The 24,427-nt window shown below is 37.0% G+C and overlaps 1 protein-coding gene across 1 annotated transcript in view; it reads left to right on the top strand.

Moving 5' to 3' along the window:
• The window catches only part of LOC117378192 (dolichyl-diphosphooligosaccharide--protein glycosyltransferase subunit STT3B), a 144,107-nt gene extending 119,680 nt beyond the window's left edge, over positions 1–24,427 (top strand). Inside the window, exons 8-16 of the mRNA XM_033974722.2 lie at positions 4,106–4,154; positions 5,591–5,745; positions 8,146–8,357; positions 12,735–12,922; positions 15,159–15,330; positions 17,922–18,095; positions 20,502–20,615; positions 22,643–22,849; positions 23,435–24,427. Coding sequence (XP_033830613.1) covers positions 4,106–4,154; positions 5,591–5,745; positions 8,146–8,357; positions 12,735–12,922; positions 15,159–15,330; positions 17,922–18,095; positions 20,502–20,615; positions 22,643–22,849; positions 23,435–23,509 — 1,346 coding nt within the window. The 3' untranslated portion in view covers positions 23,510–24,427. The remainder of the gene's footprint in view (positions 1–4,105; positions 4,155–5,590; positions 5,746–8,145; positions 8,358–12,734; positions 12,923–15,158; positions 15,331–17,921; positions 18,096–20,501; positions 20,616–22,642; positions 22,850–23,434) is intronic.

Raw genomic sequence — 24,427 nt, forward strand, 5'->3', positions numbered from 1 at the left:
ATGTATAAATACTCCATAGATTATAATGTGAAAGAAGCACTTTGTGACCAAATCGGACCACTGTGCACAGTCGCCGTATAATTATGCAGCATTTTATTTATCACAGACCCAAAATAAAGCATTTGATAAGGTGAAAAAACATGTTTTAGAATGAGAGAGCTTTGGTTGTGCGATGACACATTTAAATGATTAAATGCAAGATAGATATGTTTAATGCCATACTACAGAACATTTCAGACAATAAAAAATAGTATCTCCATGGACACAAGCATTCCCAACACCAGAAAAGTTACCTAGTGCACCTTCTAAGCAAAAAAAATATGGGTGAATTGAACTGATTCTGTAACAATGTCTGAAAAATAACAAACACACTTCCTTCCTTCCCTATATGATATAAGCCTCTGTAATATTTTAGGTTGAAAGCTGCAGGCACTTAATTCTGTGTAATATTTTATTTATATGGAGAGTGAGTTAGCGGAGGTTCCCTGGTGCGTTTAGTTGCACACACAACATTTCTGAGAACACTTTTGGGGAAACTGCTGCTCAGTTAAATCTGGCTCAAGCCCTCCCTCTGCTTCACAAAGTGTTAAAATCATTTGGCTCAGAATTGGTGGATTAACAGCCCATTTGGCAAGGGTCAACTGGAGAAAAATGGGTTTGCCATCCAGTATTAGTCATCAGAAATCCTGTTGTTTTTCCACTAGAATTGCACAAATTGATTGGTTAAAATGCATGGTTTGAAGCTGCTTTTGGATAGTCCAAGACACATTGTCATTAAAAATCATTACTCCTTAAACGTCAAAACTTGAATTTGAAACCAAACTAAAAATAGATATATTCTTCTTCAGTCCCAGAGCTCTAGTTTAGTCCTGATTTTGCTTTATTTCCTCATCAAATTTTGTCTCAATTTTGAGCAGGTTTAAGTTTGTATAGTTACTGCATTTGAATAGATTGACTTATTCATTGTATTGTTCTGGTTTTGTCTATATTTTATCTGTAACCCATATTTCATTTTAGACTTGATTTATCCCCTTAAAACCCCAGTGTTGCATACAGAATTCAACAAGCGTCTTTGTATTGTAATGTCAGAAAATCAGAGCCAGGCTGAGATTCCTAAACAAATGTGAAGGGGGTGAGAGTTGAGCTGAAACAGTTGGACACGGTGCAGTGTGTTCTCAGAGATTTGTTGTTTTGGCCTCTTTGAACCCACACAAACATGCTACGGTGTACTGTATGTGAGCCACTTCTTCTTGCCACTTCTTCTTCTTGTTTTTCAGTGCAGGAGATGTGGAAGATTTAAACTTAATATTTAGTAAAATAAATGATTTTGAAATGATGTTTTCAGGGCATATGAATCAAAGCCAAGTACCTATTATTTTTAAGTATATTAGAGTGTGTTAACGGATCCTCAAGCTGCATTGGTGACCATTTTGAGTGGCATTAAACTAGTCTATCTGGCATTTACTCAATTACAGGTGTTGTTATTGCAAAAGCATAATCAAATCAAATTACGTCAATCTCCATATTTCAAACTACATTCCAATAATCAAATTCACATTTTTCTTCACAATTTTGACTAAACATAATTACTGAGACCAAACTGTCAGACTCACTTCACACGCCATCGCTCTGTGCACTGACACGTTAGAACAAGCTCATCTGTGATTGGTCGGTTGTCAGCGCGGTCCGTCTGTTGCTGGAGCGGGTGTCTGGTCTCCTGATTGAGCTGTGAGAGTGGGTTTGGGGAGCTGCCAGTTATTCAGCATAGCGGCTTCGGTCCATCAGACTTTTTCATCTCATAAAGTCATCCTCAGTTCCTCCATAGTTGGGCAGGTTCAAACTCAGAGCCAGAGATCGATCGCTTGGATCAGTCTGGTTCTGTACATCAGAGCTCAGCTGCCTCTTCCACCACTGCGTCCACAATGTCTCTGTTCTGACTCTTTACTGCACTTTGGTCAATACGTTTGGAAAATACATAACCTGCATGAAATTTTATCTGAATTTTACCTTTTTGTGGAGCTATGCATAAAATATCAACCAGTGTTACATTTGCCTCGGAGACCTAGTTTGAGTGAGCAAATAAAGAAGGTACTATGAGTTTTATTTTGATTGATTCATGCATGTTTGAGTAAGGGTGTATTGTTTAGTTTTTGAGGTCTAAAAATACAACATAGTCCTTTATAATTTAGTAGAAAGCACAATACGCCTTACATTAGATCTCGACATATCCAAATGAGCATTATGAATTAAATCTATGTTCTCTATCATGGCATTTTTCAATTAATCTCAACATTCAAGGGTCTATTCACAACCATGTATATTCACAACCATGTATGTTTATAAACTATCTTCAATCTTAGGAGTGTGTCTGAAAACCACCAAAGTATTCACTGTTGTAATGTGCGTCTGACAAAATTTCTATTTGCTATTTTTCCGATATCGTCCAGCTTTTTTGCGACACATTAGCTGGCTCATTTTTTCTTCCTTAAACCTTTTTGTGCCCAGGAACACATGAACTTGCTTGTTGACTTGCCATCAAAAATCGTCCCTTGTCAAACTCACTGCAATTCTTAAATGTGCCCATTTTTCCTGCTTTTAAACTTCAGATTGTTCACGTGTCACCACTCGTATTCCACCCACAAACGGTACGATAAAGTGATGATCAATTATTTTTAGTCAGTGGTTGTATTTGTGCCTGATTGTTCTGTGAAGGCACTCAATAAAAAACATCTTGGTTCATAATGATATTCATAGTGTTTGTTTGTGTCATGTGTTTGCAGTTGAGCCCTCGAGCTGCATTTAAACGGAAATATTCCAGATCAAAGCTTTAGTGAAAAAAGACCTTTGTTTTCACATTTGCTGCTTAAATGAATCACTTATGTTTCGAAACAAGGCTAAACTGCTCATTAAAACAGCAGCCATCCAGCACACTTGAGCTTTGACAGGTTTCTCTGGCCTCACACCAGACGTGTCAGTCAAAATCTAATCTCATTTACTTACAGCATGAAGCCAGAGTGTTTACGCATTTGTGTAGTCAGAAATATGTGACCCCAATACAGTATGTTTTTATGGGTTTATATAGACAGACAACGGTGACCACCTACCCCATGGTTCCAGGACAAAATTTCACCTTCATTTTTCTCATGGACTTTCTGAAAAATATTAAAAGTTTGAAAGCTTGCTCAGAAATAATTATCTACGTGGTAACTAATGACCATAACACCTATAATTTTATTTCAAATCTGTTTCTGAATTTCATATACCGCAACGTTATTGAAACATTTAGAATTTACCCTGTTATAGATATAAGTTAACACGTAGCTCGTTTACCTCTGCGATGCCTTTGAACTCTTAATACTTGAAATTTTCGTGAAATTCTATGGGAAAAATGAATGAAAAATTTACGTAGGGAACCTGAGCAGACGGTCACTGTTGAGCTCCGTAGTATGAGACTTATTTGGATTTTTTGATTTTTTTACAGTTTGTTCAATATGATTTTATTACATTGAAATGCAATAACATTAGCAATACATTATGAAGAAATGATTAGTCTAGAATTACCACTGTTTTAGAGAGAATAGATTAGAGAGATTAGTTTGCTTCAGTGTATTCAATTACAATTTTCTTGCTAAAATGAAAAAACATGTTTTGTTACCGTGATCAGAGTCGCCTCTCCACACATCTTACACGTAACTTGTAACGTCTTCTGGTGTCACTTACTTGTCTCTGGAAGACAGACAGGCGCACCCTCCACTACAAAAGGTTACATAGTGCACCTTTAAATCACCACTTACACAGTTCAGTGTCATTCTTACTCTTCGCATTGTTGGAATAATCCAGGCTGTAAACAAAGCAGTATACTTCCACTTACATTTAACACAGACCCTACTTATAGCTTAGTGGAGCATTGAAATAGTGATGACTGATTGATTTCATCTCGTCTAATCCTAACTTGAGTTTTAAATTGCTGTTAAAGTTATTCACAGTAATCATCGCTAGGCCAGAGCCACACTCTGGGGTCTCGGTCCCTATTATTCCTTCATTCTTCAGGTTTGAATGTAGCCGTAAAAGGCGGGCTCTTATCGATCTTTTTTTTTTTTTGTAGGTTACATTGCTCCATGGAGTGGCCGCTTCTATTCGCTTTGGGACACTGGGTAAGTGCCACTCATTGTACTTTGAAATCTTGAGGGATTTAAAGATGTTTTCCACAAAATAAAAAAAGCTCTGCAAATGGTTTACTGAAGAAATCCTGTCGAATTTGTCATTTGTGTTTTTATATAACAATCTTGTTTGTTTGTTTATTTGTATTTTAGACCTATAAAATATAGGTGTGTATATACATGCACAAAATATATGCACACACACACACACTAATATAATTGTAATCACAATACAGATCCCCCAACTTTTGGCCGATTCCAGTATCTGCCGATACTGGTGCATCTCTACTCAAAATTGTGAGTTTTTGTGCAGTCCTAGAAATTTCCAGTACACGTTATCACAATTTACTACTACTGTCTGTTGATTTGCACTTCCAAAAACTTCACTACTACTACTAGTACTGAATGTTTAACTTTTCTCCCCCTATAGATTTGCCCCACTTCCTTCTCCTTCCCACACCCAGGGTTTGATATTTTGGTCAATCGATGCCTCCTCCAGTGAGCTGAACGAGGCATTATGGGTCCTGTTTTTCCCTTTACCTCAGGAGCTACAGATTCTTAATTCCTTAATGCGCTGTGTTCCCTCTCACAGCCGTAATCACAAAATACTTTTCACTTTTCATGCCACCTCAGAAATATTAGGTCCTCAGACCAAGCTGAGCACAAATCGATCACATGAAGGCTAATAATATCAAGCAACCAGATCTAGACCAGCCCTGAAGCAGGACTAATTCAGATCTAAGCAGGTCTTCATCTATATGGACAAACAATCTAATACATGATCTATTGTCCTTAAGCGGGACTTAAGCGGGACTTAAGCGGGACTTAAGCGGGACTTAAGCGGGACTTAAGCGGGACTTAAGCCGGACTTAAGCCGGACTTAAGCCGGACTTAAGCCGGACTTAAGCCGGACTTAAGCGGGACTTAAGCGGGACTTAAGCGGGACTTCAGCAGGACTTCAGCAGGACTTCAGCAGGGCTTAACCCAGAGTTTACCCGGAGTTAGAATTGGACATTGGACTTAGGCAGTAGACTTAGGCAGTAGACCTGGACAAACTATTCATCCGCAAGGGAAATTATTGGGACTGGATCAGGACTTGACCAGGACAGAACCGACTGAATCAGAATCAAATTTGACAAAACTAGCTCTACACCAGATCAAAGCAAGTTCCACAATTTTAGAACAACTGCTTTGCAAAATTGTCAGATTGCATCAAAACTTCAGTGTAAAATCTTCAGAAAATTGTCAACTTGGGACTGTGTACAAAAAACTCATTTGTATTTGTTTGTTTTACCACGAGGGAGATAAAATGATCTTTGTGCTTCATAATTATTCTGTTAATCAGTGGCATGTATTGTATAATTTGTCTCCAAACTCCCAACACGTTTTGTCTCACATAAATTAACCCGGGCTCTGTGTTTGTTTCTCAGTTATGCTAAAATCCACATCCCAATCATCGCATCGGTCTCTGAGCACCAGCCCACCACTTGGGTGTCCTTTTTCTTCGACCTGCACATCCTGGTGTGCACCTTCCCCGCGGGGCTCTGGTTCTGCATCAAGAACATCAATGACGAGAGAGTTTTTGGTGAGAGATTCAGCTCACTGCTTTGGTTTACATCCGCTCAAAACAGACATAGACAAGATACTTCTTGTTTTTATGACTTAAAAGAATGTAATAAACTAAATGATAAGGTTTAACATCTGCTATCTAATGGTAAAAAAATAAAAAAAATCCATTTCCAAATTTACGGCTTTTACCTCCCCCAAGGCAAAAATATGCTCCGGTCAACATAACTGAAAATATTCCTTTTTAACATTGTAACTGTACTAGTATCATTGTCCAGTATTTTGGCAGTAGCTCTTTTAAAAGGCTGCAAAGAATGTCATTATTTTGTTGGAGAAGCTGGGAACACTTTTTCTGCAGAATCTATTAGTGTGTGAATACATTTTCCATTGGACAGTACAACTGAAATCCAAACACAATGGATATTCTGTGAAAAATAAATAAATAAAAATAAAAAAGTTCCAGTATTTGGCTAAAGACAAACTCAAATATATCTGGACTTCTGCGTCCACAGGCAAAGTCTCATTATAATTTGGAAAGCCAGTTTGAAAGTTGAATGATCTCTTGGTGTAAAAAATAACAGTTTGGTGTATTTGGTCTAATTATGTTGGTAGGTTGCCACAGTTTTGGTGATTATCTGAAAAAAACTATAAATAATGAGTTGAAAGCTCTCACGGGGTTTGGTAAATGCATCTTTTCTCTAATTATATTTTGGCACAAACAAAGTTGATGGATTGTGTCAGAATTTAGTGAACAGCTTCAAAACTAAAATTATTTTTGGTGACTGTTTTTATATCAGTATTTCATTTGAATTATATCTTTACACAGAGAGAATTTAAAACCCTGTAGACTGTATCTGGGATGACATTTTTAGCAAATATGAATTATGCATGAACTCATTTGCATATGCAGGAATATTTTTGATATACCTACCAAATCTACCAGAAAACAAACACATTTTTCTCAACTCAGACTAGATTTTGGGTTTCACTACAGATCAGCCCTGAGGTTTCTGTCTGATTATTACAATAGAAAAGAGCACATGTGACATCACAATAATAACAGTCTATTATGTGTTGCCTGTTGGTCTTTTTGTCAAATGAGTTTATATTTTGTGCAGGAAATGTGGTTATGGTGTTTTTTGAAGAACTAAAAAAGATTTGCCTGTTTTTTCTTCTGGACATAAATTAGTATGCATTGACAAAGGCAGGAACAACATCAGATCACATCATGCCACAAAATAAAGCTGTATTGGTTTGTTTACACTCCAAAAGTTATCACAAAATCATAATTCTTATTTTCTGCCTCCTGCGTTTTTACAGTTCTCTCCAAGTGTGAAGGACAAACCACTATAGTCCTATAAACAGTGGCAATGCGACTGGATTTTGTTCAAGAAAATAATTCCATTTTGTTGCAGAGATAAAAAGTTTGTTTAGCAACCCAAAAAAGCTGTGCTTGAAGGGAAAATTCTCAGACTAAACTTTGACATGAACACAGCTCTTTGACAGTTTAAAGGTGGACAGACAAACTCTCACTTTATTAAACACTTATTGCCATTGATCAGAGATGGACCAGGTCAGCACTTTTCAGAGGTCTAATCGTGTGTGAACAGTGAGCTCATTGTGTTTGAACGACTAATTTATCTTCTCTCATTTTGTCCTGATATGAACTTGCTAAGGAACATAACAATTTCCAGGATTACTACTTAGTTTTATTCCTTGCTGCCATATTTATAAAGTCCGATTTAAAAGTTGAATTAAAAGCAAAGTAAAAACAAAAGTTGTAATTAAGATTATACCACAGCTTGTTTATAATCAGTATATAACGGGAAGTGTAAAAATCTGGTGTAAAAATCTTCTCTTTCCACCAGAAAAGTTGCATATTTATTTTTATTCAATCTTTATTTTACCAGCCAAAACAAAGTACAAAGTCCCATCAGTCTGATTAATGCACGCTTTAATAATCAAAAGAATGCCATTTTCCCAACAAATCAACAAAAAAATTAATTTAGTTTTATGGAAAAAGGTAATTACTACGTTCATGCCAAATACATTTAATATTTTGTCACACTAAAACAGAACCTAGTGGGTCTTTTCTCATTTTTATGCATGTCTGTTTAACCCCAGTACACATATTTTCTAAAATCAGCTCTTGAGGTAAATTTGACATCGCTGTGTGCTGTCTGCATCTAATTATAAAGCATTTTAGTTATTGTCCAAGAACCAGGAAGTTAATTGTTAGCATGCTTTTTGTTGTTAGCTTTACCAGGATGTCAAAATTCCACCTTGAAACTTATATTATTTGGATTGCTGTAAACCGTTAAACATCATGGGTTTGGGTTACAGGCCTAAACGCCTTTAACCAACCTCTATATTATTGCCCTAGTTGCTCACTTTCTTCCCTCTCTGTCTTGTGTTGCAGTTGCCTTGTATGCGATCAGCGCGGTGTACTTCGCGGGGGTGATGGTCCGCCTCATGCTCACGCTGACTCCGGTGGTCTGTATGCTGTCGGCTGTGGCCTTCTCCAGCGTGTTTGAGCACTACATGGGAGACGACACGCGCAGAGAGAAGCCCCCCGCGGAGGACAGCAGCGACGAGGACGACAAGAGGAACTCTGGGAATCTCTATGATAAGGTCAGTCTTCAATATTCTACAGTGGAATTTATGGATGAAAATGTAACCTTTTATTTATCAGGATTTGTGAAACAGTTCAGATTCTATTCGTAGGTTTCAGACATAAGGATTCCTTCTTGATTTGAATTGGTGTGTATAGAAAGTCCGACATTGTAAAAATTCATAACTCTTTTCTTCCTAAATATTTTTATTTTTTCAGAGCATTTAGAACCACCCTTCCAACATTAATATGAGCAAATATAGCACAGAGGAACGAACCACCATTGTACAGTGGTACTTTGAGTCACAGAGAGTAAATGACATTAAAGCAGGGGTGTCAAACTCATTTTCACAAAGAGCCACATCAACAAAATGGTCCCTCTCAAAGGGCCAGATGTAACTAACTGTAAAATAAATTTCACTAAATGTAACTAAATTTAATGTAAAATAAATGCAACTACTTTTGAATCTTGTTCATTAACTGTTTCTATATTTATTACTTATTTAAGTTACAAATATTGCATATGGATTTGCATAGATATGAAAAATGGCTGTTAAACTGTGTATCTAATGATAAACTGACATTTTAAAACAGTCATACCTTTTAATCTACTTTGTCGCGGGCCGCATAAAATGACGTGGCGGGCCGCATTTGGCCCACAGGCCTTGAGTTTGACACATGTGCATTAAAGGAATAATAAGTGGTTTTCAAAGACAGGGGGCAGTATGTGATCTCCACAGACCTGACTAGTCCTGATTTCTTCCTGTGGGGCGATCTTACAGAAAAGGTGATTGTGAATAAACCTCAGACAATAAATGACTTAAAACGTAATATCGAGGATCAAATAAGAGCCATAATCCCGGAAATGCTTTCAAATGTTATGTAAAGTGTGTTGGATAAGGCTATTCAGTGCGAAACCGAAAATGGTGCACACTTATAAACATTATTTTTTAAACATTAGGCCATTTTTACCTCCCCTAGTTTAAGTAGTGATAAGTTCAAGTGTAAGTGAACAATTATAACTGTATATATTGCCAAAAATCTCAGAAGGTTCAGTTTACCTACTGCTAAAATTTGGTGAGTATAACTTAAGAATTATAGGAGCTATTGAAGATTTAAAAGTGTCAGTGACTTTTGTATTACATCTTTTGAATAGGCTAAAGTCCTCACCAAATCCTTCAAATCGGGAAGGAATCATTAGCCTGAAACCCTTGAATTGCATCTTGGACTGTCTTTAATATTGATGTAGACCTGGTCTTGTCCAGTTTTACTTTTACTTCCTGTACCAGTCAGAATCAATCTAGTAGTTATTAAAAAAGTAGTGTACTTGAACACCACCGAAGGCATAATCAAGTGTTTTGAGAGATAAGTGTGATTATGATAGCAAATAACATAACTATATTGTCAAAAAGTACATTTATCTTAAAAAGGGCATATACATTTTTAACTAGGATCTATACTGCATCTATACCGGGCCATTAAATCACTTAAATTCAAATTGTAATTGTGAATTGAAATAGTAGTACAGAAAATAACAAAAAAAATCCTAACAAGTACATGATAAACTCAAAAGTACATTTAGCTTAATAAAGGGTATTGAAATTATTACATTAGCTCTCCTTGGTCGAGACACAAACCACCACTGTCTGTCGAGATGCATTTACACAGGACAAACCAAATCAAATCATATGACTGATTTATTTCCATATCTTTTAAAAGTAGTAATAACGTTGAGGCCTTGCAATTCCGATAAAAAAGATGTATTTTGAAGTCTCTCGCTGCTATATGGACCCAATTTCACTTTTTCTTACATTGCTCAGAAAACAGTATTGATTTTGTCGACTGTGCTGTAGCATAAAATGATAAAACCACAGTGATAAAGGAGGACTGAAGTCTGTTAAATGAACTGTTGAAGTTCACAGTTGCTGCTTCGGCTGCAGAGTTTGATGACTCATTGTGGCGTCTCTCCTCATTTTTCCCACTCCAAATAAACTGTGAATTAACCGCCTTTTACAACCAAACTGTGCCTTTTTCTTTTATAGAGAGCCTGCTGCCAAATAGTACAATGATGTCACTAAATACTATTAAAACAGCTTTTCAATGGGAGGTTAATTAAAATGCCTTGTTATTCCAATGGAAAGACGTAATGGCTAATCTAAGAAAGAATGTATAGCTATGGGTTGACACCAGAATAATGCATTCCTAAAGGGGTCTGAATACCTAATCAAAACTGCAATCCCATATTGTAAAGACTATAATTGTTTGGGCTACTTAGTGCCCTCTTTCTAATCACGTAGTTTATGCTTCTACAAATGTTTTTAAATGCGTGTGACTCTTGGGTTAAATTAGCAGTTTATTTGTTCAGTCTCAAATCTTAAAGGTACGTTTATGTAATTTTTCTGGAGATGTTTTGAGAAGCTTTGCCTAGAATCTTTCGTAGTATGGCATTAAACCAATCCTGCATCTTTAACTGCAAGGTTAAAGTTGCAAGTCTGATGTGTGAAATGTAAGAATGCATGTTTTCTCCTGAGCCATAATGAAACACTTTAGATAACTGAATAAATGCAAAGATAGATATGTTTTATGTCATACTGTGGAACATTCTAGGCAAAGCAATAACATCTCCATGGAGACGAGCAGATGGCAGGTCCTACTCTCCGAAAAAGATCCATAGTGCAGCTTTAATGCTCCTGTGGACTGTGTAATGTACTTTTTTGTATGTTTCAAATTTGATGCAATTGGTCCCAAAATGCAAAATTAGTTTCCTAGTTTCCTATAATATTTTTGCTCTTGTACTGATGTTATGTTTAATAATTTAACCTTTTTCTATGTTATCATCACACTTAAATACTGATTTGACAAGAGAAAGTCCACATATATATCGTTTGCTTTCATCGTATTTATTTTATAGATTGTGGTTCTGCATTTGAGGTTGCTATGGTGATGAGCATTCAGCTGCTGCACTGCCCTCTGCTGGTGTTGCTTATCGGAGTTACTATTTCGCAATTTCCTTTTTTAAATGTGCTGCGGTTATATATTATGTTGGGCCTTTCAATTAAAAGTAGGGAGGGAATTTCACTATAACCAATATATCTCGTTTCAGCCAATAATTTGTAGTATTTTATGGTGATTGTGTAAACATACAGTGACTTCATTCTTAACTCGCCGGTCTGATTAAAAGACATTTCTTTCAGTATTCAGTATTTCACTCACCACTGCGTATGTCATGTCATACACCCATCTTATTTTACATTAATTTGTTAGATATATATTGACCTTTATCCGGTTAAAATAAGGTTAAGTGACAGCCACACCGCTCATGGTTTCTTGAGTTTTTGTTCCGTTGTGTTATGATACTACACAAGATTCATGCTTAAAGAAGAAAATTATAGTTTCTGTCAGCAGCGCTCATCTGGTCCCAGCTGTTCAATGGAGCAAAGTACAGGTGCTGCTGCAGATTCACACGTCGTCTTTGGGGACCTCATCACCTTCATCGGTCTCTGCTGTGGGTCATAAATTATACAAGTCAAAGAAACTAGTTATTTGAACTCAAGTAAACTATTAGACAAATAAAGACTGAAAGCAAATATTTACGCCGTTAATCGAGGGAAATGAGTCTAAAATAAGCATTCATCCCGTATTTAGTTGCATAATTTATTAGGTTTAGTACTATGTGAAATTTTTGTTCTGCGGTCTGACACCTGATTGTTTCCATAGTGATGGTGTTTCCTTTGCTGGAATGTCTCACATTGTGGCCTTACATTGTGGCCTTATTTGCCTACCATTTAATCTCTTGAAAAACATGTATTCTTCTGACCTTGAAGAGATGTGCTTTTTTTGTGTTTTTTTTTTGTCCCCTGCTTGAGGGTAATGCCATCCTCTCGAACATTCCTGGGAACTGTATTACCATGGAGACAGCGGTCGAGGGACCATCCAACAGAAAACGTACATCTTTAAAATATAGGGTTAAACCTGCTAAATTCTCCAATTAAATATGTGATGTGAAAAGTTACATAGTGCTTCTTTGTAATTGCAAGTGTATGTTCTGTAGTGAGTACATTTTATTTCTCAATTGGAGGTGAAAAGATATGAAGCAGTTTTACAACTCATTCTCCTATTGATTAATAACCTGGAGAATGAGTTGTAATGTATAGTTATATTTACAGTAATAACATTTACAGTAGTTGTAGCAGTAAGTAACTTCTACTTTTTGTGACCATGGTAATCACATTTGTGTAGTCACAGCACACTTAACTTTTTTTCTTTCACCTCACTCAGTCCCCTCAAAAAACAAAACATTTTGCTCCTCACCTATATGAGCGATTTACTGTCCTGCATTAATTCATCCATGTAGAGCCTGTAGCGTGGTTATTAATGTGTTGTGTCGCCCCCTGCAGGCTGGTAAGGTGCGCAAACACGTGTCGGAGCAGGAGAAGTCTGAGGAGGGCCTGGGTCCGAATGTGAAGTCTATAGTGACGATGCTGATGCTGATGCTGCTCATGATGTTTGCTGTTCACTGCACTTGGGTCACCAGCAACGCCTACTCCAGCCCCAGTGTGGTCCTGGCCTCCTACAACCACGACGGGTTAGTGCACGAGGGGGCGGAGTCTGAGAAATCGACCATCTTAAACGGCCTGTATCTGATTTCAAACCCTGAGTCAGGAGCATGTTTTATAAATTGTTAGCCGTTGGTTGATTCTTAGTGTCTATGTGCCTTATGTCAGTCGCATCTATAATAATTATTACCGGAGAAAATGAATAGATTATATTTTACAGCCTCAGTTGATCTTATTTGGCAGCTTTAACCACAGTGCATGATTTAATGACCATTTGTCTTGATAAGAATTAATTAACATCAGGTGCAGGCTCTTTAAATACGTTTCTTGTTTTAGCGTCGTTAATGTTTCTATGGTTGGGTTATAATCAAAACAAGACACTGCAACAACATGTACCTGCACCTAAATTGTTTAATTTTATCAACTTGTGTCTATGGGGTAGTCTGGGGCACAAAGGTAACAAAAGGCTGTTTTCATTTAAATGTTTTTTTCCCCCCGATAGAGACAAAAATCACCCATTATGAAGCACCCAAATACACCAAACTTTCAATTGTGTACAGTACTTGACACAATTTTGGCAGTTTGTACAGAAGAATTTGTTGATATCTAATTACAATTTATTAAAGTTTGTCAAATATGTATGTAAATGTCAAACTCTAGATTAGTCAAATACTTAATAAGACATCCATCCATCACCCTCTTTGTGCTTTTGTATCCAATATTTAACAACATTAAGCATTAATTTCAAACCTTGCTCTACTGATGTCCAAAATAGATGCAATTTTGGCAATTTATGTATGAAAATGTTTAATGATGAAAAACATTTGTACATTTTTCTTTACATTTATCCAAATAAACAATGTCTCAGCATAAGAAAGACTATCGACATGTAAATGTATATGCCCTCTCAACCCCGTGCAAAAAATAAATGCATAGATATCAGGCTCAACTGTGCCTCAGGCTTGTTTACCATTAAAATTATCACATTATTCAAATTCTTACTGAAAATTGCTATACCTTGTGACTGCGCACCTACACATTTTACAGTTTTTACCTCAAGGTCATGAAGCAGGTGGCAGCGTCTTGAATGCAACCTGTCCTCATGAGTCTACCGCACACTATATTCATCAATATTTTACTGAAATATAGTATCTTGGGTCTTTTTGCCATTTCTAACTTTGTATGTGGTAGACAGAAAGAAAAAATTGACCTTCCTTGAATTCAGAAAACCATATTTAGTAGAATTTAATTAAAGAGAACGGAAGAAGCTATGAAGGCCATACGAGGCAAACTACTCATACATATATTAATAAAACCCAGACAATGCTAGTCGGATATGAGCCCGTCACTCTGTATTCTTTGTGCATACGCCTACATCCGCATTCAACTGTAATAACCTTCCTCTCGCTAATTGATTGCCTGTATATCTGTGCATATTTTTGCGGGAAATTTAGGACCTCCAAAGATGTTTTTAAGCTCATTTTTAGTATGCACGTTCTATTTTCAGCTGTTGTTGCCCCTCTTGTCAAAATATAAACTAAAATATTAATACGTTGAGCAACCTGTCAGTGCTGTTACCTGCCAGACCGAGTACCGAGGTTCAGCGCTAACGTTTTCAGTGTTTTTGAGTACTCTTTCGCTCATGGCATTGAAATGAGTGATCCATTGCAGCTTTTGATGATATTATGTTGGTTATAGACGTTTTAATGTGAATAAAATGTGAATTTCCAGTCACGTACTAACTTACACATTCCAACCCTCACATACACTAGTGCTGTGCAAGTTGTTTTACTACTGAGATTTAATTGAGATCCAGTAGTTTCAAATTGTCAATGATCAGCTTGGGTCTGTGATGTCGACAAGTCCGCAGCCAATCTTGTCATTAGTGAAGCAATTAGTTCATATGAAAATAAGATCGCAAGACAAATGTGTTTCTTCAAAGTCAAATTAAATCATAAATTCATTAATGACAGGAAAATGTAATTTGTTTATTTGCCCTATCACTCAGACATAACAAATGCATTCATAGTTATATCTGTCACTATTTCAGGAGTGCGAAACGTTTTTTATTGTCCTGTCCCGGGTATTTTTTATGTTTTGTTTCACAGCATTCAACTGGAAAAACTTTAAAACTTTATAACAGTGTGACACATACACAATTGCCATTTTTGTATGACATTGCATTATGTCACGATCCACTGTTACACTCAGACAGGTTTGTATCTGCGCTCACTGACCTCTCTCTCTGGTGCCCCCTCCCTGCAGGTCGAGGAACATCCTGGACGACTTCCGGGAGGCGTACTATTGGCTGAGGCAGAACACAGACGAGCACGCACGGGTCATGTCCTGGTGGGATTATGGGTACCAGATCGCAGGGATGGCAAACAGGACGACTCTAGTGGACAACAATACGTGGAATAACAGCCACATTGCACTGGTGAGGCATTATAGATTATATATTGGAATAAGACACAATAACCATGTTTGAACGATTATCTGGAAAAAGTATAGACATTATAGTAACCATAATATCAAAATTACAGTTACTGATTCTTTTAAAATGAATCTTACATTTCCTAAATATTCATGGGTTTCAGCTTTCTCTTTATACGTGATCTCTTGAGGACAAACACATAATAGTTTGTTTTGAATTGGTATTAACAATGATGCTAAATTTTAATCACTCTGAAACCACTGAATGTCTTAAAAGTGCTGTAGGGCTATGCCAAAAATCAAAAGATGATAAATCACAATCTAAATTTTGGTCGATCTCGGTGATGAGCCAAGCGCATTTTAATTAACATGTCTAAAGCCAATCCTGTGGCAGTAAGAGCGTGTGGTTCTGAAGAGGAGTCACTGCTCTCTTGTTTAGGTGAAAGCTCTGAGTCAGGGCCACAGCGCGTCTATTTGTCTCTTCATGTGTCCTCACGTTTCACAAGTTTGTACTTAAATCTGCACAATTTGACTAAAGTCTCCGTCCCTCTGCCTCTGAGTGTGGTGCCTTCTGCCCCTGCTCTCCCTCCTTCTCTCAGATCCTACCTCAGCTCCTCGCTTTTTCTCCTCTTTCTCTGCTCTGGTGCTTCTTATCATTATAAGCCAAGTTCCGGAAAGTAAACAACTATTTTCTCACAGTTTATGAGTGAAACTTGAGACCTAATTTACGTGCACGTATGTGTTTCTGTTAATTGTGATAACACGCACATGCTTTTAGGAGTAATATATTGTACATACTCATTCCACACTTTAAATGTGTATTTCTCTGGAATTATTGGCCCTAGCAACAAAGAAATGTAGTGACCCTGACACCTTGCTCTTTATGCCTTAAGTCCAACTGTCTGTTTTCAATAAGATGGAAGAATTGAAAATCGAGATGGACCAATATGGGGGGGGGGGATAGTTTTTTCTTTTTTCCCATGTTGCCCAGCTCTAAGGTGCAGTGTGTAACTTTCCTGGTGGTGGATTTGACACTTGCTTGTCTCCAAGGAGATCATTACTTTGCCTCAATAGCTCCACAATATGGTATTTAACTTGTCCATCTCCGTTGAGACAAGATTGTGACACCACCAGACCTAGTATTTATAAAAATGCTTATGATACGAAAAAAACGCAAGATTGATTAGTTTAATGCCGTACTGTGGAGCATTCCAGCAGAGCTCAACACCTCCATGGAGACAAACAGATGCTGGACTTCCTACCACAAAAATTACATAGTGCTTTTTGCGAACATAAACATGAGTGATGTGCTAATTTTGTTACAATGCTGAGCAAGTTATCTTCAAAGACCGGCTTTAGAGGACCATTATTTCAAATTAGTAGTTTGTTGGTAATGAATCACAATTTATTCTATTATTGCAACTAACAACTTGCTAATTCTTTTTAATGCTCTCATTTTGGAAAGAGATAAAAAAAAAAAATAAAAAAAAAACTAGAGCACATTTTTGTCAGATTTCCTCTTTAGATTTTCCAAGAAGCGATAATTTTCCTTCACAGTCAGTGGTAGTTGGCGCTTTCTGCTTCTTTCTATAATTACTACATTGTGCGAAGCAGCGCTCTCAAACGTGGACAAGATAATCTTATTTGCCTAAAGTTTTCTCCTTGACTTTACTCCAGAGGGGGATTTCAGTTAATTGCAGTTTGAGGATTTGGGTTTGATTTTGTTCGTTAACATTCGGTCTTTTTCCTTTCTAAAGCTATTAAGCCCTAGCACTATCATTGTCTGTTCTGTCCACGAGAATGAATTAAAACGTTATCAAAACTGCAATTGCCCAACAGGGAATTTGCTGTATCACAATTAAAGCCATTATTACTCTGCCTGGAATGTTCCACAGTAGGGCATTAAACTTATCTCTGCTATTTATTCAATTACAAGTGTCCTTTGCTCTTACCGTTGGCCGTGTTGCCTTTTCACAGATCTGACTTGGCCCAGCGGCGTCACCTGCTTACCTGCTTGTCTCCATGGCGATAGATACTTTGGAACATTCCAGACAAATTACAAAACAAAAAACTTGAATTGAATTTTCTGAACGTTTGTTAAGCTGCTCATGTGACACCAAATGTTGCGATTCAGTTTTAAACATTAAAGGTGCACTATGCAACTTTTCTGGTCTCCCAACTTCTTGTCTCTATGGTGATGTCCTGATGGTGTTGTCTGCTTGCCTTGCACAAGTTACAAGCCATATCTGTGGAGAGATGATCCCGCTTCCATTAAGATTCCAGTGCACGTTTTTCAATGTATTTTGAGCAAACACAAGTAATGCCATACTGTGAAACATTCTATGCAAAGCAATATCATCTCATATGACGTACCTTCCTTCAGAAAAGTTACATGGTACGTCTTTAACATAACAAATAGAAATTACTAGTAAAATCTCTGGATGCTTTTTAAATGAACTCCCAACTTTTTAATTTCCATTTCTATCCATCGTTCATTTGGTTTGAGTTTTCTGTGACTTTCCAACTGAGGTTATGAAAAAGTCTTTTATAAACTATTATAAAACTGTAGTGTAATAAATTGTGTTGTTTGTGCAGGTGGGGAAGGCGATGTCGTCCAATGAGAGCGCGGCGTATGACATCATGAGGTCTCTGGACGTGGATTATGTCCTGATCATTTTCGGGGGGGTCATCGGTTACTCCGGCGACGACATCAACAAGTTTCTGTGGATGGTTCGGATCGCGGAGGGAGAGCACCCAAAGGACATCAGGGTATGAGGAGTCTAAACTGTTTAATGTTTTCTTTGGGAATACTAAAAAAATGTATAAATAAAAAAGGAAAAGTTTTCGTTTTGTTTTCAGCAGTTGCATTTCTGCTACAGTTCTATGAAATGGAGTTTGTTTGAACTTTGTATTTTTCCTTTAATGTTTTGAACACTTTGAACCCACATGTGTCTAAATACTGTTCGTGTAATGATTGGCACGACTGAGAATCAAAGGTTATCTCACAATTTGATGTGGTGCAATATGTGATATACGGTTCACTCATAGTTCTCTGAGCAGTAATCAATAAGGAAAAACAGATTTTTATAAGATTACTTTGTAAAACCACAAGAGCCATTCCTTATACCTCTGCCTAATACACCTAGTAAAATGTGCACTGTAAACTGTAAAATGTGTGTGCGTGTGTGAGTGCATGTGCATGTTGGTATATGTGTGTGTGTGTGTGTGTGTGGGGGGGTGTGTGTGTGTGGGGGGGTGTGTGTGAGTGTGTGTGCACTCATGTATAGCTCACAAAAACATGAGTTCAGATCTCAATAGAAGGATGCGTTTTTCAAGAGCCACTGTCCACTTTGCAGTGTGATCAAACTTATAATCAGTGAATACAGCCTTCTCAAGTAAAAAGCAGAGATTCAAATATTGACCAAATAGTAAAAGCTTTCTTCAAAGTCTTATTAGACTTTAGTGGTCTAATGATACTGGTAAAAGTTCAAACTGTGTAATAGAGGAGTAGTAAATGGCTGCTGTATTCTTTTTATTTATGGACCTGCTATAATAAAACTATTCTATATGGGGCACCCACCTCATTCTTTAATGCACAGTGTGGTCGTCCCAGTCTTGTGTGAATCTCTAGTGAAGAGTCCATTTACTGTTAAAACAATAACAGTTTTTATTCACTGGGAAGTAAAAGCATAACCATAGTTGCACTTTAAAGTATTAATGAATATAATGTATAATGCAAATTACAGACACATTCTTGAGTGGGTGTTATTCTTATTATACATTTGCTCTTTTCAGGCAAAAATATAACTGCAATAATTTGCAATTACAATAATAGGCACAGAATTTTGAGCACAGTGGACGATTGATTATGCGCCACAGAGAGACTGACACTTTTGTTCACTATGTCTCAGTTTGCAGGCCTGTTTTATTGGATATTTTTTATTATTTTTATTAAACACTTATTTAGAGCTCCATGTTACCATTTATCGTTTTGACAATCACCAAAAAAAATGTTTTAAATATGTTGAAGTAGTTTCAATTTATTTTTTGACGAGTACCCCTCCCTTTGCTCCCCCCTTCAGAGTGTTTTCACAACACAAACCGTGTACGTTCCACTAATAAAATTGACTGTATGAATGACTGTACATCATGACTGTACATCACATCAGGTTTGTAAAATTGTAGTGTATTGTTTTGAGTCACACTATTTTTTAAGTATCAAAAATGTCTGTACCGGAGCGCTGCAGAGCTCTGGTCACATAGACTTGTAGGTTGGGCCTTGTACAAAAGGCGGGGGCTTGTACAGTAACTTTAAGAAGGGTTTGAATAGTGCACATGAGAAACTGCAAGATTACACAAACATGACTGACATAAAAACACACAGGCACATTTTTCATCAACGTTATAACATGGTAGAAAGCTCCAGAAAGTTGATTTTGCATAGCTCTTATTTTACATGAAGCTACATCATTATAAGGAAAAAACTACGTAATAAAACAACAAAAATAATGAAGAAATACGCAGTTGAAGGTGATAATGAAGAAGATTACACATATTTAGACTTTTGTAAGTTCATTGTCATTCATCGATTCAAAAATGCTCATGTAACAAACCTTGTGAGAATGCATTACATTTTCTAAGCCAAAATACCCTCCGGGTTTATAGACAGTAAATCAATGCCTGTTCCTTAGAAACCACAAAGATTATAACTGCTGCATATTTCTGCTGCTGTCTTAGAGGGCTGCACTCACACTCGATGTATTATGTATCAGTAAAATTGTCAGTAATTAAATTCTTTACATCGGCGCCTATAGAAACACACCTTCAGTTTAAGGAGACATACGACTTTTACATTAAACTTGTCTTTCTTTCATTACAAACATTTCGTTGATTAAATATTAATACATTCTATAATTGTACATACAAAACGGTATTCTGGGGGGGTCATCTCTCCACAGATCTGACCTACAACTTGTCCTGGTAGCGCCATCAAACCACAAGTGAATGTGACTGAAAATGACAATATGATAAATTTGCTTTGAGGGGTATAAGTTTTGTTTTGTCAAATCACACAAAGCATTTTTAGACATGAGCCCATTACAGCAGGGTTTTCTAATTAGTGTATTTTAGTCTTCCTGATTTTAATGATGTATAAATCGTCTTTGTGTTTTTCAGGAGAGCGACTACTTCACTCCACAGGGAGAGTTCAGAGTGGACAAGGCTGGTTCCCCCACTCTGCTCAACTGCCTCATGTACAAGATGTCATATTACAGATTTGGAGAGATGCAGGTAATGCTGGTTTAGTCCTGATTTAGTACTGCTTTAGATCTTATTTAGTCCTAGTTTAGTCCTGATGTAGTGAATTGTTCTTATTAAACTACATTGTGAACAAGAAGTTATAATATAAATTTAGAGAGATGTATGCAATGCTAATTTATTCCGGGTTTAGTTCTGTTTTAATGGGAGCCTCGTCTTGTCCTAGTCGTGCTGATGTTGTGCCTCATTTACACCATAACTCATTTTAAATTCAGACAGATGTTAGTACTCCTGGTTTAGTCCTGTGCTAATCTTGTTGATATATGTACAAGACGTCCTGTTATATATTTGAAGCAATGTGTGTAACTCCAGTTAAATCCTTGTGTGATTGTGGTGTAGTCCTCCTACTTTAGCCTCAGTTTAGTCCTGGTTTAGTTCTGATGTGGTCTTTATTTACTCTTGTTAAACTGCTTCATGCACAAGATGACGTATTCCGAGTTTGACGAGATGCAGGTAATACTCGTTTAGTCCTGGTTTAATCCTGATTTAGTCCTGGGTTAGGCTTGGTTTAGACCTGGTTTAGACCTGGTTTAGACCTGGTTTAGACCTGGTTTAGACCTGGTTTAGACCTGGGTTAGACCTGGGTTAGACCTGGGTTAGACCTGGGTTAGACCTGGGTTAGACCTGGGTTAGACCTGGGTTAGACCTGATTTTCTTGCTGTAGTTTTCACAGTGCACTAGATCAGTTTAAACTTCTAGCCTTAAATTTTAGACCTTGTTGGGACCATGTGCACCTTGTAAAGTTGTAAATTACACCTGTTTTTTCCCCTCTGGTCCTGGTTTAGACCTGGTTAAGACCTGGTTAAGACCTGGTTAAGACCTGGTTAAGACCTGGTTAAGACCTGGTTAAGACCTGGTTAAGACCTGGTTAAGACCTGGTTTAGACCTGGTTTAGTCTAGGGCTGCAACTAACAATTGCTTATCAATCATTAAAAAAAAAAAACAGTGGTCCCAAGACAATTATATATAAAATAATAATCACAATTTTCTATTTGATTTCATTTTGTCTTTTTAAAAACAAACCTTTCAAAAAAGAAAACATTCAACATTATGTTCCTGAACATTAACACAGGAAGCAAAGGCAAAAAGAAATAAACCCATCAAGAAAAGCAAATTTTAAAAATATTATTATTATTATCCTGTTTTTCTCCTGTTTTCCTGAGTTTTGTTGTGTTTTCCTGCTGGCTTAGCCTTATTCCACCCTGCTTTGAGCTCATTTTTGTCTGTTGAGAAATATTTGACATTTTTCAGTGGTGTGTACATAACAAACTCTCCTTTGATCATTTCTGACCTGCCCAAACATTCATTTTCCGTTGACAAAGAGCATCTGGGTCAGGATCAAATTTAAATAGATACAGATCATGTGTTCCTTTCTACAATGTGTCAAGTCACTGTAATAAGCAACATCAAAGTCATGTCTCTGTTAGTTTTTGGTCCCAGAAATAATGAGAAGCCATCGAATTAGGCCGAGTTTTACCGCTGGCCCGATATTTGATCAGATCCAGAAATGCCTTAAATTTGAGCTGTAGCAACATGTGGGATTCTCTCATTATTGTCCCAGTACAAATTGCTTCTATTAAAGATTGTTGTAGGATTCACTGTATATTTATATTTTTAATCGCTGAGTAACTGCACCAAATTTCCTGCTTTACTTTTTCTTATTTGAAATTAGGGATGCTGAAAAATTAATTTAATGGTTGCGTAATTCCATGTAATATTTGAAAACGTTGGAGCTGATTCTTTTTAGAAATGTTATGCTATCTTTTCTTTTTATTCTTCAGAATTTAGTTTTGGTTTAGCCCTAGTTCATTTTAGTCCTTGGTTAATCCCTTGTTTTAGTTCTGACTGGCCTGTTTTAGAATTAGAACTGTTTTTTGACTTGGTTTAGTTGATTGATCCCGGGTTTAGTTCTGATTTGGTCCTTGTTCATCCCTGTGCGCTCACTAACCAAATGTCTGTTTATCGTATTCTTTCCCTAATTACATTTTTGTCATTCGTAGTTGGATTTCCGGACCCCTCCCGGCTTCGACCGGACGAGGAACGTGGAGATTGGGAACAAAGACATAAAGTTCCAGCACTTGGAGGAGGCCTTCACGTCGGAGCACTGGCTCGTCCGGATTTATAAAGTCAAACACCTGGACAACAGAGAGCCTCTGGACCACAAGCCCCGGAGTGTCCTGCCTAAGCAGAAGTACACATCCAAAAAGGTAAGAATACCACGTCCTACCAAAGACGTGATTAGCAATAAAAATACTTTTCTGTGGAAAAACCCAGACAAAGCAATATCATCTCCATGTAGACAAATGTGTGGCCCCCAACTTTTTTACCATAAGGACTTTTGTTCATTTCTTTAGAATAATGTGAAATGATAACTCAACTACAAAAGGTGAAAAACAAACGTAATTAACTTTAAATAGCTTAAAATGAGCTAGTTTTATAATTTGGTCCAAAGTTATTTCTCACTGGCCTCATGTATTCAGAGCATTCTAATTATTCACCATGATGACTTTATAAGCACTTTTCACAATTCACACTTGCTCTTTATGAATTGCACTAATACTGTCTTTCACTATAGACACACTTGGTAAAGATCTAAATGTCATTTAAAATCCTTGAATCTTGAATCTCTCAGACCAGAGCAGAGTTTTGTCACATCTGTTCTGGGGCAAGATACTTTTGTCTCATATACATGGGGGAAAAAATCGTGTACAGGATCTTGCGCTGCACTTTAAGTTGTAATGTGTTTTTGTAGTTGAACAGAAAATATATAAATAAATGTTTTAATTTTTCAGACTGCAAAGAGGAAGCGTGGCCACATCAAGAACAAGCTGCTGGTTAGAAAAGGCAAGAAACTGCAAAAAAAGTAAACATAAACTTTTTTCTTTCTTTTTTTTTTTTTTTTTTTGGACAAAACTTGTGAAGAAAACCTCGAACAACCAATGAAGAAGGACCGAGGAGCTGCAGTGTACCAGCTCTGAACAGGTGCTCTGCCCCCTAGTGTCCAGGACGCAGTGTCATATCTGGTTTTGACCCAGAAGTGCTCTGTTTTGAACTTGATCTTTGTTTTTCTCATTTTGTTGTTTTGTTTTTTTGTACTTGAATGTGTGGTGACGAGGCATAGGGCTGCTCTCATTCACTTTTTGGTTTAACTACTTAACGGTACGAGGAGGGAGGAGGAACGCTTAAGGAGGAGATTTTGCACCAAAGACCTGTCAACCTTTGAACTTTGGCACATGTGAACTGTTAAAATGGAGGATGGCGAGGAGTGAAGACTGTTCCTGACGCGTGTACAGCGATATGCGGTATGGAGGAACCTTTACTAATGTTTTTTATCATCTTTTGGGCTGCACAAGGTTACAAATCAACAACTTAATTATTTTAGTCTAGGAGAAACTGATAATTACTTCCCCCCACCACAGTCTGTATAACGAAACTCATAATTGTAAATAAAAAAAAGATCCTAAAAGGAAACTGACACAATTTGTGACCTTGAGGTTGATGGTAGTATTTTGGCCGTATCTCGCAATGATCCAAATGATTCTTATGTTTTCATACTAAGTACAAAGAAGATAAAACAAAGACAAAATATCAGCTAAACCAGGTCTAAAATGGGACTTAAACTCCTGAACCTGGACTAAACCTTTAACAAACTTATAAATAATATGAATAATGATTTGTGATTTGTACTTTCAGCCATAAAATGTTTCTCTTACAAAAAGATAAAACCTGTATAGATTCACTCACTTGCTGCCCCCTTTTGTTGAAGTTGGTACTACAAAACTACT

Source organism: Periophthalmus magnuspinnatus, chromosome 11, assembly GCF_009829125.3.
Source record: "Periophthalmus magnuspinnatus isolate fPerMag1 chromosome 11, fPerMag1.2.pri, whole genome shotgun sequence".
Lineage (NCBI taxonomy): Eukaryota > Metazoa > Chordata > Actinopteri > Gobiiformes > Gobiidae > Periophthalmus > Periophthalmus magnuspinnatus.